We start from the raw sequence: 15,809 nt of genomic DNA on the forward strand, positions 1-15,809 counted from the left end.
TGTAGCAGCTCTACCTAATGCATAGAAACAAACACGCAGACAGCCACGATGAGGAGACAAAGAAACAAATCCCAAATGAAAGAACAGAACTCCAGAAAAAGAAGTAATCAAAGACAAGCAAGAAATCTACTAGATGCAGAGTTCAAAATACAGGTTATAAGAATGCTAAACGAACTTAGGAGAAGAACAGATTATCGCAGTGAGAACTTCAACAAAGAGATAGAAAACATAATAAAGAACCAGTCAGAAATAAAGAGTACAATAACTGAAATGAAGAATATATTACAGAGAATTAACAGTAGTGTAGATGAAGCAGAGAATCAAATTACTGATTAGGAAGATAAGGAAGCAGAAAACACCTGATCAAAAAAGCAAAAAGAAAAAAAAAGCCAAAAAAAAAAAAAATGAGGATCCTCTGAGAAAACTTCAAACATACCAACATTCACATCATGGGGATACCAGAAGGAGAAGAGAAAAATCAAGGAATTGGAAACCTATTTGAAAAGCGCATTGAATCTGACAGAAAACTTATCTAACCTGATGAGGGAAATAGAAATACAAGTCAAAGAAGCTCAGACAGTCCCAAACAAAATGAACCCAAAGAGACCCACAACAAACACATCATAATTAAAATGCAAAAAGGTATAAGACAAAAAGAGAATCTTTAAAATAGCAAGAGAAAAACAGTTACCTACAAGGGAACTCCCATAAGACTGTCAGCTAATTACTCAACAGAAACTTTGCAGGCCAAAAGGGATTGGCATGAAATATTCAAAGTGATGAAAAGCAAGGTCCTCAACCAAGATTACTCTACCCAACAAAGCTATAATTTAGAATTGAAGGTCAGACAAAAAGCTTCCCAGACACCTATGAACCAAAGGGTCGAGGTTCAATTCCAGGTCAGGGCACATGCCCAGGTTGCGGGCTCAATCCCCAGTGGTGGGGCATGCAGGATGCAGCTGGTCAATTATTCTCTCTCATCAATAATGTTTCAGAATATCTCTCCCTCTCTCTTCTTCTCTGAAGTCTGTGGCCATAGCCATCTTGGTTTGGGTAATCTGCATACTTGCTCCTGATTGGCTGGTGGGCATGGCTGGTGGGCGTGGCTTGTGGGTGTGATGGAGTGATGGTTAATTTGCATATTGCTCTTTTATTAGATAGGATAGTTTTTGAGTACATGTCTTTTACCTCCTTGGTTAATTTTATTCCTAGGAATCAATATTATTTTTGTTGTTACTACAACGGTAAATGGTGTGTTTTTTTTAAATTTCTCTTTCTGAGAGTTCATTTTTGGTATATAAAATGCCTTGATTTCTGGATTCCTTGCTATTCCTTGCTCACTTTCTTCTCCGTGTGTTATCCCTATGATGCAGATGTTGTGTTTTTTCATGTTGTCTCAACATTTCCATACACTTTCCTCAAGTTTTTTTCCTTTTGCTGCTCTGAGTGTTTTCTTCCTACTATGTCTTTCAAATCACTGATTCTATTCTCTGTTTCTCAAGCCTGCTTTTAATGCCATCCAGTGTATTCTTGATATTTATATAGTATTCTTCATTAACAACTGGTTTTTATTCATGATTTCTATGTCCTTTTTCATAGCTAATGTACTTCTCACTATGTTCCTTGCAGTTCCCATTAAGCTTATTTTAGTGATCACTATGTTCCTTGAACATCCTTATAACCATTACGCTGAACTCCATGTCTCATAAATTACTTGTGTCCATCTAATTTTGATCTTTTTCTGGAGACTCTTCATTTTCTTTCATTTGGGGTTATTTCCTTTAAAAAAGAAATCGTTATTGCTGAGGATATTACAGAGTCCTCCTTTTTCCCCCATTGCCTCCCTCTACCCGATTCCCATCCCGCCCCAGGTCTTCACCACCCTATTGTCTGTGTCCAAAGGAAACACATATATACATGTAAGTTCTTTGGCTAAACTCTTCCCACCCCCTTTCTCCCCCTTCCCTCTAAAATCTGTCAGCCTGTTCCATGTTTCCATGCCTCTGATTCTATTTTATTCACCAGTTTATTTTGTTCATTAGATTTCTTGCTTACTTATTTTGATTTATAGACACAATTGTTGATAGATATGTATTTATTACCATTTTAATGTTCATATTTTTATCTTTTTTCTCCTCCTCCTCCTCCTCCTCCTCCTCCTCCTCCTCCTCCTTCTCCTCTTCCTCCTTCTCCTCCTCCTTCTCTTCTTCTTAAACAATACCCTTCAATATTTCATATAATATTGGTTTGGTGATGCTCCTTTAGCTTTTTCTTATCTGTGAAGCTCTTTATCTGACCTTCAATTCTAAATGATAGTGTTGCCGGGTAGAGTAATCTTGGTTGTAGGTGCTTGCTATTCATCACTTTGAATAGTTCTTGCCACTGCCTTCTGGCCTGCAAACTTTCTGTTGAGAAATCAGCTGAAAGTCATATGGACACTCCCTTATAGGTAACTAACTGCTTCTCTTTTGCTGCTTTTAAGATTCTTTGTTTTTAACCCTTGGCATTTTACTTATGATGTTTCTTTGTGTGGAACTCTTTGGGTTCCTCTTGTTTGAGACTCTCTGCACTTCCTGGACTTGTAAGTCTATTTCTTTCAGCAGATAGAGGAAGTTTTCTGTTATTATTTCTTCAAATAGGTTTTCAATATATTAATCTCTCTCTTCTCCTTCTGACATGCCCACAGTGAAAATGTTACTACTCTTAAAGTTTTCCCAGAGGCTCCTCAAACTATGTTCATATTTATTTTCTTTTTTCTCTTCTGATTGGGTGTTTTTAGCTTCCTCATTTTCCAAATCACTGATTTGATTCTCAGCATCCTCTATTCTACTGTTGAATCCCTATAATTATTCTTTATTTCAGTTAGTGTATGCTTAATTTCTGACTGGTCTTTTTTCATGTCTTTGACATTCTCACTAAGATCCTTAAAATTCTCACTAAGTTCCTTGAAGCTCTCATTAAGGTCCTTGAGCATCCTTATAACCATTGTTTTGAACTCTGTATCTAGTAGTTTGCTTGCTTCCATTTCATTTAGTTCTTTTTCTGGTCTGGATGTTTCTTCTGTTCTTTCATTTGTGACATATTTCTTTGTCTCTGCATTTTGGCTGTTCCCTGTGTTTGTTTCTATGTATTAGGTAGAGCTGCTATGTCTCCTGGATTGGCAGAGTGGCCTTGTGTAATAGGCGTCCTGTAGGGCCCAGTGGCTCAGCCACTCCACTCACCTGAGGTGGGCGTTCTAGGTACGCCCCTGTATGGCCTGTGTGCACAGCCTTGTTGTAGTTGAGCCTTGATTGCTCTTGGCGTCACTGAGAGGAATGGACCACCAAGCTAATTGGCTGTGAGGACCAGCTGTGACTATAGTGAAAGAGCTGTGCAGGAGACACCCTTATGGAGCAGGACTTGCGTTTGTGTGGCTTTGTTGCTCACTGAGTCTTCCCCCTTGAGTGTGTAGCTTGTGGATGTGTAGAGTTATAATCTGTTGTGGTCTGAAGCTGTCCATGGGGTGACTGGCTCTGGTGACTCTTGGGAGGTGCAAAACCAGTCACTGCCTGGGGCCACCCAGCAGGAGTTACAGAGAAGTCTGAAGATGGCTGCTACCTGTATTGGGCTTGTGAAGTGCCCAGGCAAGGCCCAGCTGTGAAGCAAAGCAGGCTGGTGCTAGTTCCGGGTCTTCAGCCTCTTATTAAGAGGTCTGGGGCACACTGACACCAACTGCTGCTTGTTTGAGAGATTTTTAGCAAAATCTGTAGCCTGAGCCAGGAAAGACCAATTATATGGAAAAGCTGCTGCTAACAGCTTGGGTGGGGCTGCAAATTGGATGGGGCAGGATCTCAGGGAATCACCAGGGAAAAGAAAACAGTGTGAGTCAGGCTGATGAAAACTCAGAGATGGCTGCTAGTCAGCCCTGAGTCAGGGGATGTCCCAGCATAGGCATAATGACCCCTAAGGGGACCCCTGTCTTGGAGAAAGCCACCCCAGAGTACCTGCTATGATGCCAGTCAATCAGTTCCTCCCCATATATCCCTGGGCTCCCCAAAGCCATCTGGTGCCCCAAAGCCATCTGGCACTGGAGCTCAGAGGGATTGAATCTGAGTACGTTTGTGGGCCAGCCTTTTAAGAGGAACACCTGGATCTCCAGCAGTCTCTGTGTCACTCAGCCACAATTCCCACTGGTTTTTACAGCCCGAAGTTATGGGGACTTCTTTTCCCAGCTCCAGAACCCTGGTCTGGGGATTTGGTGTGGGGCTAGGACCCCTTGCTCCTAATGGGAGACTTCTGCAGCTGAAATATCCCATCCAATAAAAAAAACAGCACATGTGGATGTCAGACAAGCCCATTCCATGCCTCTGTCTCTTCTACCAGTCTCAGTGTGCTTTCTTCTTTACTTTGTAGTTGTAGGACTTCCATTCAACCAGCTTTTAGGTGGTTCTGAATGATGTTGTTTTGTATTTTATTTGTAATTTTGATGTGGTTGTGGGAGGCGGCGAGTACCAGTGTTTACCGACGCTGCCATCTTTGTTCTTCTCCCTCTGGGGGTTGTTTCTTTGTTTCCCCATTGTAGTTGTCTCTTCATTGTTGTTTCTATGTAATAGATATCCTGCTATGACTCCCAGTCTTCATGGGTGGCCATTTGTAGTAAATGTCTGGTAGGATCCAGTGGTGCAATCTCCTGGAACTCCTGAGCTGGTTTATTTGGGCTCTCCTGTTGTAATTGGGTCTTGATTGTTGTTGTGCTATTGTGGGAAGGATCTCTTCTCAGGCTGGCTAACTGTGAGGCTCAACCACAACCATTTCATGCAAGTAGGTGCAGTCTCAAGCTGGTGTCTGCCCTTCCTTGTTTAAAAGTATTCTCTTCAGTCAGTCTTCAGCTGGTATTTCAAGGTGAATATTTCCTATTTAGTTTTCTTTCGTTGTTGTTGTTAATTCTCACCCAAGGATATTTTTTTTCCATGATTTTTTAGAGAAACTGGAAGGGAGTGGTGGACAGAGAGAGAGAGAGAGAAACATCAATGTGAAAGAGACACATCAATTGGTTGCTTTCTGCATGCCCAACCAGGTGGTGATCAAACCTGCAACCCAGGCATGTGCCCTTGATTGGGAATCAAACCTGTGATCCTTCGGTGTGTAGGCCTGCACTGTAACCAATGAAGGAAACCAGCCTGGGCTCCCCAATTTAGTTTTAATTCCAGGTAGATTCTGGTAGGAGGTGGGAGAAAGATCCACCTATTTTGCCAACATCTTCCAATCTCTAAAATGGCTTCAGCAATTAAACAACCTGAGTCATAGTACCGTAATGTCCAAAACAGCAAAATGGCACCTATTATTACGGAGATTGGAGAGGGAAAGGCAAAGACTTTGATTTCTTTTTATTAATGAGTTATATTCCATTGTACGATTGTACCATAGTTTGTTTATTTATTCACCTATTGACATCTTTGGTCTTCCAGATTTTGGAATTATGAGTTAACTAGAGGCCTGATGCACAAAATTAATGCAAGGGACTCAGCCCTCGCAGCTGCGGCGGCTTGCCTCTGCCCTTGCAGCCCCGGCTTCGTTCAGAAGGTTGTCCAGAAGGATGCCCGGAAGGTCTTTCAGCTGTCCAGTCTAATTAACATATTATGCTTTTATTATTATAGATAACTATACACAGTTGTATGCAAACTTTTGTGAGAACATTTTCTTTTTTATTTTTCTAAATTTTTTTTTTTTTTTACTGATTTTAGAGAGAGAGTAAGGGAGAGGTAGATAAAGAAACACTGATGTGAGAGAAACACTGGTCAGGTGCCTCCTATATGCCTCCCACTGGGAATCAAGCCCATAACCCAGGCATATGCCCCTACTGGGAATCAAACTGGTGACCTCTTGGTGCATGGGACAATGCTCATCCAACTGAGTCACACCGGCCAGGGCAACATATTTTCCTACCAATTTGTTAAATATCATGAAGAGCAACTGCTAAATCATATGGTAAGATTATGTTTAATTTCTTAAGAAATTGCCGAAACCGGTTTGGCTCAATGGATAGAGCGTCGGCCTGCAGACTGAAAGGTCCCAGGTTCGATTCCAGTCAAGGGCATGTACATTGGTTGCGGGCATATCCCCGGTAGGGGGTGTGCAGGAGGCAGCTGGTCGATGTTTCTCTCTCATCGATGTTTCTAGCTCTCTATCCCTCTCCCTTCCTCTCTGTAAAAAATCAATAAAAATATATTTTAAAAAAAAAGAAATTGCCAAACTGTCTTCCAAAGTGGGCTGTACATTTCGCATTCCCATTAGCAATGAATAAGAGTTCCTGTGCTCTGCATTCCCACCAGCATTTGGTGTAGCCAGTGTTTTGAATTTTAGTCATTCTAATATTTGTGCTATAGTGTCTCACTGTTATTTTAATTTGTGATGCCTTAGTGACAAATGATACTGAGGATCTTTTCATTTATTTTTATTTTTTATGTATTTTTTCTTTCTATTTTTGTCTTTTATGTTTTTGTTATTTATTGTGTTAAGGTTCTTTTCATATGCTTCTTTGCCATCTGTATATCTTCTTTGGTGAGATGTCTGTTCAGTCTTTTGCACATTTTTTAATTGGGTTTCTTCTTTTCTTATCATTGAGTTTTGGGTTTGTTTTTTAATGTTTTTATTGCTTTAAGAGAGAGAGAAAAGGGGGAAATAGGGACAGATAAACACCAATATGAAAGTGAACATCGATTGGTTGCCTCCCGTTTGTGCCCCAACAGGAGATTGAACCCGCAACCTGGGTGTGTACCCTGATGGGAAATCGAACTGGTGAACTTTTGGTGCACTGGACAATGCTCAACCAATTGAACCACACTGGCCAGGGCAAAATTTTAGGAGTTCTTTGCATATTTAAAACAAATGTTTAAAATTCTCTCCGGAGGAGATGTTCGTTTATTTTAGAGAAGGGGGAGAGAAAAAAACATAGATGTGAGAGAGAAACATTGATCAGTTGCCTCCCATATGTGCCTCAACTGTGGTTGGAACCCACAACTCAGGCATGTACCCTGACCATGAATTAAACCTGTAACTTTTTTGGTCTATAGGACATCATTCCAACCAACTGAGCCACCTGGCTGGAGAAGGAGTTCTTTGCATATTTTAAACAAATCTTGTTTCATATATGTGTGTTTTTTTTGTTTTGTTTTGTTTGTTTGTTTTTCTATGGGCTATGGGTTCATGTTTATTGGCATTTGATACAGAGTCCTGACCATGGGCAAGGAGGCAGCCAGAGGTGTGGGTAGGAAAAAAACATCCTACTCCACACTCAATTCACTCTATTAATCCATCAACCCACACCACTCCTACCCCAACTAGTAGTCCAAAGAAGGTAAAATGGCCCAGGAACACGCTGTGCTGCTCTCTCATCAGTCCGCTGAGCCTCAGAATTGGAGAGTGAGGAGTATCTGAAGTTCTGTCCATTTAGTTTCTCAACAATAAATAAGCAGAGGCAGGAGGCGGTGGCAAAGACACTGGCAGCCATGCATCTTGCGAGGTCTTTATAGCTGTGTCTCTGGATTTGTAGGCCACTCCTCGACTTTTCAGCTCCCTCACGATTCCTTGGGGCAGACGACCAGTGACTGACACGGCATACACACCAGGCTTAAAGTTACTGACTCGCTGCCACTTGGAGACCCAGCTGTCCTCTGGACTCATCATTGCAATGATTCCATCAAAGGAAGAGCTGGTGCAGTCATATACCATCTCCCGGTTACCCTTCATCTGAAGGTATGCATCACAATTGTCACAACCATCATATTCAAGCTGGTCTATAGTCTTGACCAGCGAACACAACAAACAAGCCCGCAGATGCCGCAGGTCCTTGGGCACCGTCTCCAGAGCCATCCTCTCGACAGAAACAGAACAGGGAAATGCTCTCATATATGTGTTTTGCAAAGATTTTTCTCTCAGGCTTTTGCTTATATTATAATTTTTTTAACAGTATCTTCCACAGAACAGAAATTTTAATTTTAATTAAATCAAATTTAATAACTTTTTCTTTCATGGATCCTGTTTTTTTTTGTTTTTTGTTTTTTTTTTATCCTGTTTTTGGCACTATATCTAAAACCCTATTGACAAATGAAAAGTCATCTAGATTTTCTCCCAAGTTCTCTTTTTCCTTTTTATTTATTGCCCTGGTCAGATAGCTCAGTTGGTTAGAGTGTTATCCCAATACACCAAGGTTGCGGATTCAACCCCCAGTCAGGTCACATATGGGAGTCTCGTCGATTTGTTGTTCCACCCATCTACTCATCCATTGTTTGACTCCCACATGTTCCTGACCAGGGATCAAACTGCAACCCTGGTGCAACTGCAACCCTGGCATATCCAGACAATGTTCCAACCAACTGAGCTACCCAGCCAGGGCACTCCTAAGTTTTATTTTAGAAGTTTCATAGTTATGTATTTTACCTTTAGGAATGATCCTTTTCGAGTTCACTTTTGTGAAAAGTACAATGTCTGTGTCTAGGTTCATTTTTTCACATGTGGATATTCACTTATTCCAGGATTATTTTTTGAAAAGATTATCCTTTCTTCCATTGAATTGCCTTTTCTCCTTTGACAAATATCAGTTGACCATATTTGGGGGGGTCTATTTCTGGGATCTATATTCTGTTCCATTAACTGCTGTGTTTATTCTTTTACCAATTCCATGCTGTTTTGATTACAATAGTTGTATAGTAAATTTTGAAATCAGATTGTAGCAACTTTTTTCATCTTCGGTGTTGTGTTGCCTATTCTGGATCTTTTGCCTTTCCATATAAACTTTAGAATCAGTATGTTGATATATACAAAAAAGCTTGCTGGAATTTTTATTGATATTTTGTTGAGTATATATAGATCAAGTTGGGAAGAACTGACCTCTTAAAAAATGTTGAATGCTCCATTCCATGAACACAAAATCTCTCTCCATTTATTTCAATATTTGAACTAGAAGCTCGATGCACAAAATTCGTGCAAGAGTAGGCCTGCCTTCCCCCAGCTGCTGGCACTGGGGGACCTAGGCTTCCCTCACAGCCCCGGCTTCATCCAAAAGGTCGTCCAGAAGGATGCCCAGTCTAATTAGCATATTATGCTTTTATTATTATAGATTTTTTTCATTAGGATTTTGTAGATACCTCCACATTCATTTTTAATAATGTAATAGATTACTAAAAGTCCTTTGGGGGTCCTCAATAATTTTAATCCCGAGACCAAAAGCTTTTAGAACTGCTGGTCTATCTCTTGGTCACTAATGGAACTTGCTGGTTCTCTAACTACTAATTTCAGATCCTTGCTGTTTTTATTTTGTTAGGATTCCCTTGGTAAGCATTCTGCTCCTATTCTTACCATTGCAACACAGTTGGAACTGCAAACTTCCCATTCTTGGAACTGAAAACTTCCCATTCACAAATAACGAAACAAAAACAGATGTAGTCTCTAAAGTAATAGAAGTAAATGTACCAGTTTTTATAATAAAACTAGAGGCCCGATGCATGAAATTCATGCATGGGTAGGGTCCCTAGGCTTGGCCGGCAATCAGGGCCAATCTGTGGGGCGACTGGCAGGGCAATCAAGGGACCCCTGCTGGCACCCGCCTTGGCCAGCCTGGTGCCGCCCCCTCGCCAACCCCCCCACCTGCCACCAATGGTCGCCTGCTTCTGCAGGAGGTGACCAGCAGGGCGATAGGGGGCAGCGCTGGCCCACTCGCCAGCCGGCCCCGCCCCCCGCAGCCGCCCACTTGCTGGCAGGCCCCACCCCCTGCCGCTGGTGGCCTCCCTCTGCGTGGCAACCAGCAGGACGATCAGGGGGCCCCCGCTGGCACCCGCCTTGGCTGGACTGGGGCCTGTGGGCTGGTGGCAGCTCCTGTGTTGAGCATTTGCCCCCTGGTGGTCAGTGCACATCACAGCAACTGGTCGTTCCACTGTTTGGTCAATTTGCATTTAGGCTTTTATTATATAGGATGAAAAACTAAGAAATTGTGGCTGCATATAATGATTTCCCCAAAAGAGTATGGTATAAAAAAGGCAAAAAACAAACAACAACAACAACAAAAAATAACATCCCACAATCACACTAAACTTCATACTGGAGAAACCTGATATTAGAAATAAAGTCACTGGTAGTGCATTGTAGGGAGCGGTTATAGGGTTAAGCCTCAAACAAGTCCCACCAATCACCCCGCCAAATGCCCCACAGACAGTGACCAATGACGGCGGAGGGGGTGGGACCACCGCCCAGCACCCAGGCGCTGAGGGAGCCGGGCGGGGGTGCCCCCATCAATTGCCCCGCAGGTGGGATGGTGGAGCAGGTGAGGGGTTGGCACCAGGCAAAGGTGGGGTGCCAGGAGGGCCTGTGGGTCTGCAAAGCTGGGGGTGCAAGATGGGGCCCGATCTCCACAGGCCACCCCGAGGGACCCCACCTGTGCATGAATATGTGCACCGGGCCTCTAGTAAGGAAATAATGAAACTTAGGTGACGTCAGGGAAGATTGTACACCCCATAGTACTCAGCCAATGAGGAACCAGGGTAATGAGCTGCGCACTAGGGAATAAAATGCTGGTTGTAACGGCTTTGGGCGTGCCTGCCACCAGACACCCAATCTTGCAAGACAGACATTAAATGCCTAGCTTTCGCTGTAATTCGTATCTTCATGGTCATTTTTTAAAATTTTGGACTGGTGAGCATGTTTTTCACAATTTTGGGGCCTCGTCCAGGATCTCTGTGCCTGCATGGAGCATGACCCCAGTTGAGGGGAAGATGCATCCCACCCAATTTCGGGTGGCCTGCTCTGCCTGTGTGCCCCGACTCTGCGGAAGCCATAGACAAGCTAGAGACTGTTATTTGGAAGACAGTGAGGGCAACACGGGGGAGAAAAAGCAAGCACCACGGCAATCAGGCAAACTTGCACATGAGCCAAGGTAGGAAAATTGGACTATAAGTACCTCCTGAGTGGTTGGGTATTTTCAGAGGTTGAGGGTGTGTGACTGAGACGTGTCCTAGGCAGGAAGCGGGTGCAGAGTCCCGATCTGTGGTTTTGTTCTCCCGTGAGGGAAATGACTGGAGACAGACAAAGTGAATCTCAGAGTGTGCAAGAATCCTCCCGTACGGGCAGTTGAGCACATAGGATAGTCACAGGGACCTGCCAAAAATGGGGAACAAGCAATCTAGGCCTAGGGAAACCAAGGGAAGTGCAGCCAAGGAGGCGCCCTTAGACATTCCCCTGGATAGTCCACTGGGGAGGGTGCTGAGGTTCTGGGGAGACAGCCCTCGATCCAAAGACAAGAAGAAACGAAAGATGAGCAAATACTGTTGTTTTATATGGCCTAAAGACCCAGTTCATAGATCTTTTATCTTTTGGCCCAAGTTTGGCTCAGATGAAGACTGGGTGGGTGTGCCAAACTCTAGTTATTTATGTGAATGAAAAGTCCTTGTCCACACAGGCGGAGAAACATTATGCCCTTTGCTGGTTACAGGGACAGGCCCGTATGTTTCCTCTTAAAGAAGAAGAGGAGCCCTAGACGGTTTGGCTCAGTGGATAGAGCGTTGGCCTGCTGACTGAAGGGTCCCAGGTTCGATTCCGGCCAAGGGCACATGCCTGGATTGCAAGCTCGATCCCCAGTGGGGGGTGTGCAGGAGGCAGCCAACCGATGATTCTGTCATCATTGATGTTTGTCTCTCTCTCTCCTTCTCCCTTCCTCTCTGAAATCAATAAAGAAATATATTTTTTAAAAAAAAAAAGAAGAGGAAGGCCTTAAGGAAATACCCTGGAACCCCTCATCATGCTTACCTCCTTTTTATATTCCACAGACTGGGGAGGAGGAGCAGAGGGCAACCAAGGAGCCAGAAGAGCCAGGGACTAAAGATTGTGCAGGAGCTCAGCCAACTGCTCCTAACCCCAATCTAAGAAAAGAATTAGAGCAAAGACACTGAAAACTTCCCAATCCCTTCTAAGCAACCATTGTCTCCTCTCCAAGAGGTCCCCATGGGACAAGGGAAACTGGATTTGTGAATGCTCCCCTCACAAGTACAGAGGTTAGAAATTTTAAGAAAGAGATGAAACCCCTTTTAGAATATCCCCTGGGTTTAGGAGAACAGATGGACCAGTTCTCAGGACCCAGCTTCTATACCTGGGCTGAAATGATATCCATTATGAAAATCTTATTTACAGGGGAAGAGAGAGGAATGATCAGAAGGGCAGCCGTGACCAAGGAGAGACAATATCCTCCTAGGCAAGGGGTCTTGCCAGCAGAACTAAAGTTCCTGAATGTCAACCCCCAACTGGTATAACAATGACCTCAGGGACCGAGCACAAATGCAGGACCTCATGGAACTTATAATTAAGGGGATAAAAGAGTCTCCTATATCATAAAATGTGTATAAGGCATTTGAGGTCCAACAAGAGGAGGAAACCCCTTTGGCCTTCTTACAAAGACACAGAGATCAGATGAGAAAATACTCTGGGGCCTAGACCCAATAGGATAGGGCCTTTTGAAGCTCACTTTTATGACCAACAGCTGGCCAGACATTACCAAAAAGTTGCAAAAGATTGAGGGTTGGAATGAAAAACCAACAGAAAAATTACTAAGAAGCTCAGAAAGTCTTTGTAAGAAGAAAGGAGGAGAAACAAAAGGCAAAAATCATGGTCTCCACTGTAGAAGAGGTGGTCAGAAAACAGATAGGTTAAGACTTCTCCTAGCAGAAGTGGAGAAATGCTAACCCTAGGTGTCAGCAGAAAGACCAAAGGGAAATGCAAGGGAAAACTTTTAAAAATACAAATGGGTGTTAGAAGTGTGGAAAGCCGGGACACTTTAAAAGAGAGTGCCCAGAATTAAAAAAAGAGGAAAAGGTGATTCCCCTCATGACCTTCGATGAGGACTAGGGGGGTCAGGGGTTCTTTCTGACTAGATCCCACCAGAACCCTTGGTAAAGTTGAAGGTGGGACTGGAGGGAGAAGAGGTGACTTTTTTTTTATTGATACCGAGGCTGCTCTCTCCTCTCTTATGTATCAACCAAAGGGTACAGAATTATCTAAGGAACAATTAACTGTATCAGGAGTAAAAGGGGAGGGATTTCAGGTTCCACTTTTCATGAAAATGTTACTCATGATGGGATCAGAACAAACTGAGGGGTCACTATTATCTGTCCCTGAGGCAGGAGTTAACTTTCTGGGTCGGGACTTGATTGTGAGGTTTGGTCTAGAATTAGGGGTAGAAGAAGGGCAAATAAAAGTAATGATGGCCTTTCTGAGGGAAGAGGAGGAAAAGAAGATTGATTCCCTCGCGTGGGTCAAGGAGGGCAACAGGGGAGGATTAAAAATCACACTATTACAAATTCAGCTAAAACAGTTGGGGAAAATAGTTTGTAGAAGGTAATACCCCACCCCTACTGAAGGAAGGAGGGGCCTACAACCAGTAATGGAGGGATTAATTAAAGATGGACTGTTGGAGCCCTGTATGTCACTGTACAACACTCCAATCCTCCCGGTCAAGAAACCTGATGGATCATGCAGACTAGTGCAGAATTTGGGGACTATAAATTAGATTGTCCAGGCCCGTCATCCTATTGTGCCTAACACCTACACTCTCCTCAGCAAAATCCCATTTGAACACAAATGGTTCAGTGTAGTGGATCTAAAAGATGCATTTTGGGCCTGTCCTCTAGACCCTAAGGGCAGAGACCTCTTTGAGTGGGAGAATCCAACAAGCAGGAGAAAACAACAGTACCGCTGGGCCATGTTACCACAAGGCTTTATGGAGGCCCCAAATTTATTTGGCCAGATTCTGAAAAGAGTACCAGATGAGTTTCAACCTCTTACAGGGGCCCAGCTTCTACAGTATGTAGATGACCTCCTCATATCTGGGGAAAGAAAAGATAAAGTGTCAGAAACTACAACAAATCCACTCAACTTTCTGGGGAGAAATGGTTTGTGCATCTCTAAAAATAAGTTACAATTTGTAGAAAAAGAAGTTAAGTACTTAGGGCATTTCATTAGTGAAGAAAAAATATGAATAAACCCAGAGAGGATATCAGACATAGTGAGTCTGCCTATACCCAAAACGAAAAGAGAGCTCAGAAAGTTCTTGGGAATAACTGGTTATTGCTGGTTGTGGATTGACTCATATGCTCAGAAGACAAAGGCTTTATATCTCAAGCTGTGAGAGAAAGAACCTGACCCCCTAATATGGACTCCAGAGGAAATTCAGACAATAGAGGAACTAAAACAAGCTCTCATTTCAGCCCCAGTCCTAGCCCTACCATCTGTGGAGAAACTGTTCCATTTGTTTGTAACAGTGGACCAGAGGGTAGCCCTTGGGGTGCTCACCCAGACCTGGGGGGTAAAAGACAACCTGTGGCCTTCTTTTCCAAACTCCTTGACCCCCATTTTCAGAGGATGGCTCAAATGTGTGCAGGCCGTGGAGGCTACTGCCTTACTGGTAGAGGAGAGCAGGAATTAACTTTTGGAGGAGCCTTAACAGTAAGCAATCCATATCAGGTCAGGAGCATACTAAATCAAAGAGCCAGGAGATGGCTGACAGACTCCCGAATTCTGAAGTATGAGGCCATATTATTAGAAAGGGATGATTTGGTTTTGACCACCTATGCCTGCCTGAACACTGCCAGGTTTCTATGAAAGGTAGGGGAAAACCAGGAAGCATCTGAACACAATGGCCTAGACATCATAGAATACCAAATTAAGGTCAGGCCAGACGGGCCAAGCTGTTTGTTGATGGGTTATCCTGGGTAATAGAGGAAAAGAGACAAAATGGCTACGCTATCATTAATGGAACCAAACATTCCTTGTGTGAGGGAGGCAGACTACCTAACAGTTGGTCAGCCCAAACCGGTGAATTATATGCTCTTAACTAAGCCTTAAAACTGCTCAAAGGCCAAGAAGGCACTCTATACACGGACTCTAAATATGCTTGTGGAGTAGTGCATACTTTTGGAAAAATTTGGACAGAATGAGGTTTCATAAACAGCAAGGGAAAGGAATTGGTCCGTGGAGAATTGGTCAAGCAAGTCTTAGAAAGTCTTTTACTCCTGACAGAAGTGGCTGTTGTCCATGTTAACAGACACCAGAAGGGAGGCTCGATGGAGGCTGTAGATAAAGACTCACAGATGAGGCTGCCAAACAAGCCTCTCTGGAGGAAGGAAACAGACTCTTTAGTTGGATCCCAAGTAGTCCAAAGGTAACATTAAGGCCCCAGTTTACTAAAGAGGAAGAAAGGGAATTAGATAAAATAGGTGCAATTGAAACAGGAGATAGAAGATGGGTGCTCCCTGATGGGAAATGATAAGCCCACGATGAGGAAGCTGATGTCCATACTGCATAGGGGGAGTCATTCGGGTCCCCAAACCATGTGTGATACAATACTTAGGAATTATGGGTGTGTGGGTATCTATACCATTGCTAAACAGGTGTGTGTGGGATGTGTGACTTGCCAAAGAATAAACAAAAAGGTGGTAAGGAGACAGTTGAAAGGGGAAAGACCCAGGTGAAGACCATTTCAGAGCATTCAGGTCGACTTCACAGAGATTCAGGTAGACTTCACAGAAATGCCTAGGGTGGGATGACAAAGATACCTACTGATAATAGTGGATCACTTCTCTGGGTGGGTGGAAGCCTTTCCCCTTGTGGCCGCCACCGCAGGGAGTGTCATAAAGATAATCTTGGAGCAAATCATACCCAGGTTTGGCCTGGTGGAGAACACTGACTCAGACAATGCAAGTCATTTTACCTCAAGAGTGTGGAGGGGAATGGAAAGATTAGACATTAATTGGGACTATCATACCCCCTGGTATCCCCCATCTTCAGGAAGG

The 15,809-nt window shown here is 43.4% G+C and overlaps 1 protein-coding gene across 1 annotated transcript; it reads right to left on the reverse strand.

Moving 5' to 3' along the window:
* Positions 1-7,182: 7,182 nt before the first annotated feature.
* Positions 7,183-7,876, reverse strand: LOC307098152 (transcription elongation factor SPT4-like). Its single transcript, XM_079768708.1, has one exon. It carries the CDS (start codon positions 7,849-7,851, stop codon positions 7,429-7,431), a length of 423 nt encoding a protein of 140 aa, XP_079624834.1. The 5' UTR covers positions 7,852-7,876; the 3' UTR covers positions 7,183-7,428.
* Between the last annotated feature and the right edge of the window lie 7,933 nt (positions 7,877-15,809).

Source organism: Cnephaeus nilssonii (genome assembly GCF_951640355.1).
Source record: "Cnephaeus nilssonii genome assembly, chromosome: 4".
NCBI classification, from domain to species: Eukaryota; Metazoa; Chordata; class Mammalia; order Chiroptera; family Vespertilionidae; genus Cnephaeus; species Cnephaeus nilssonii.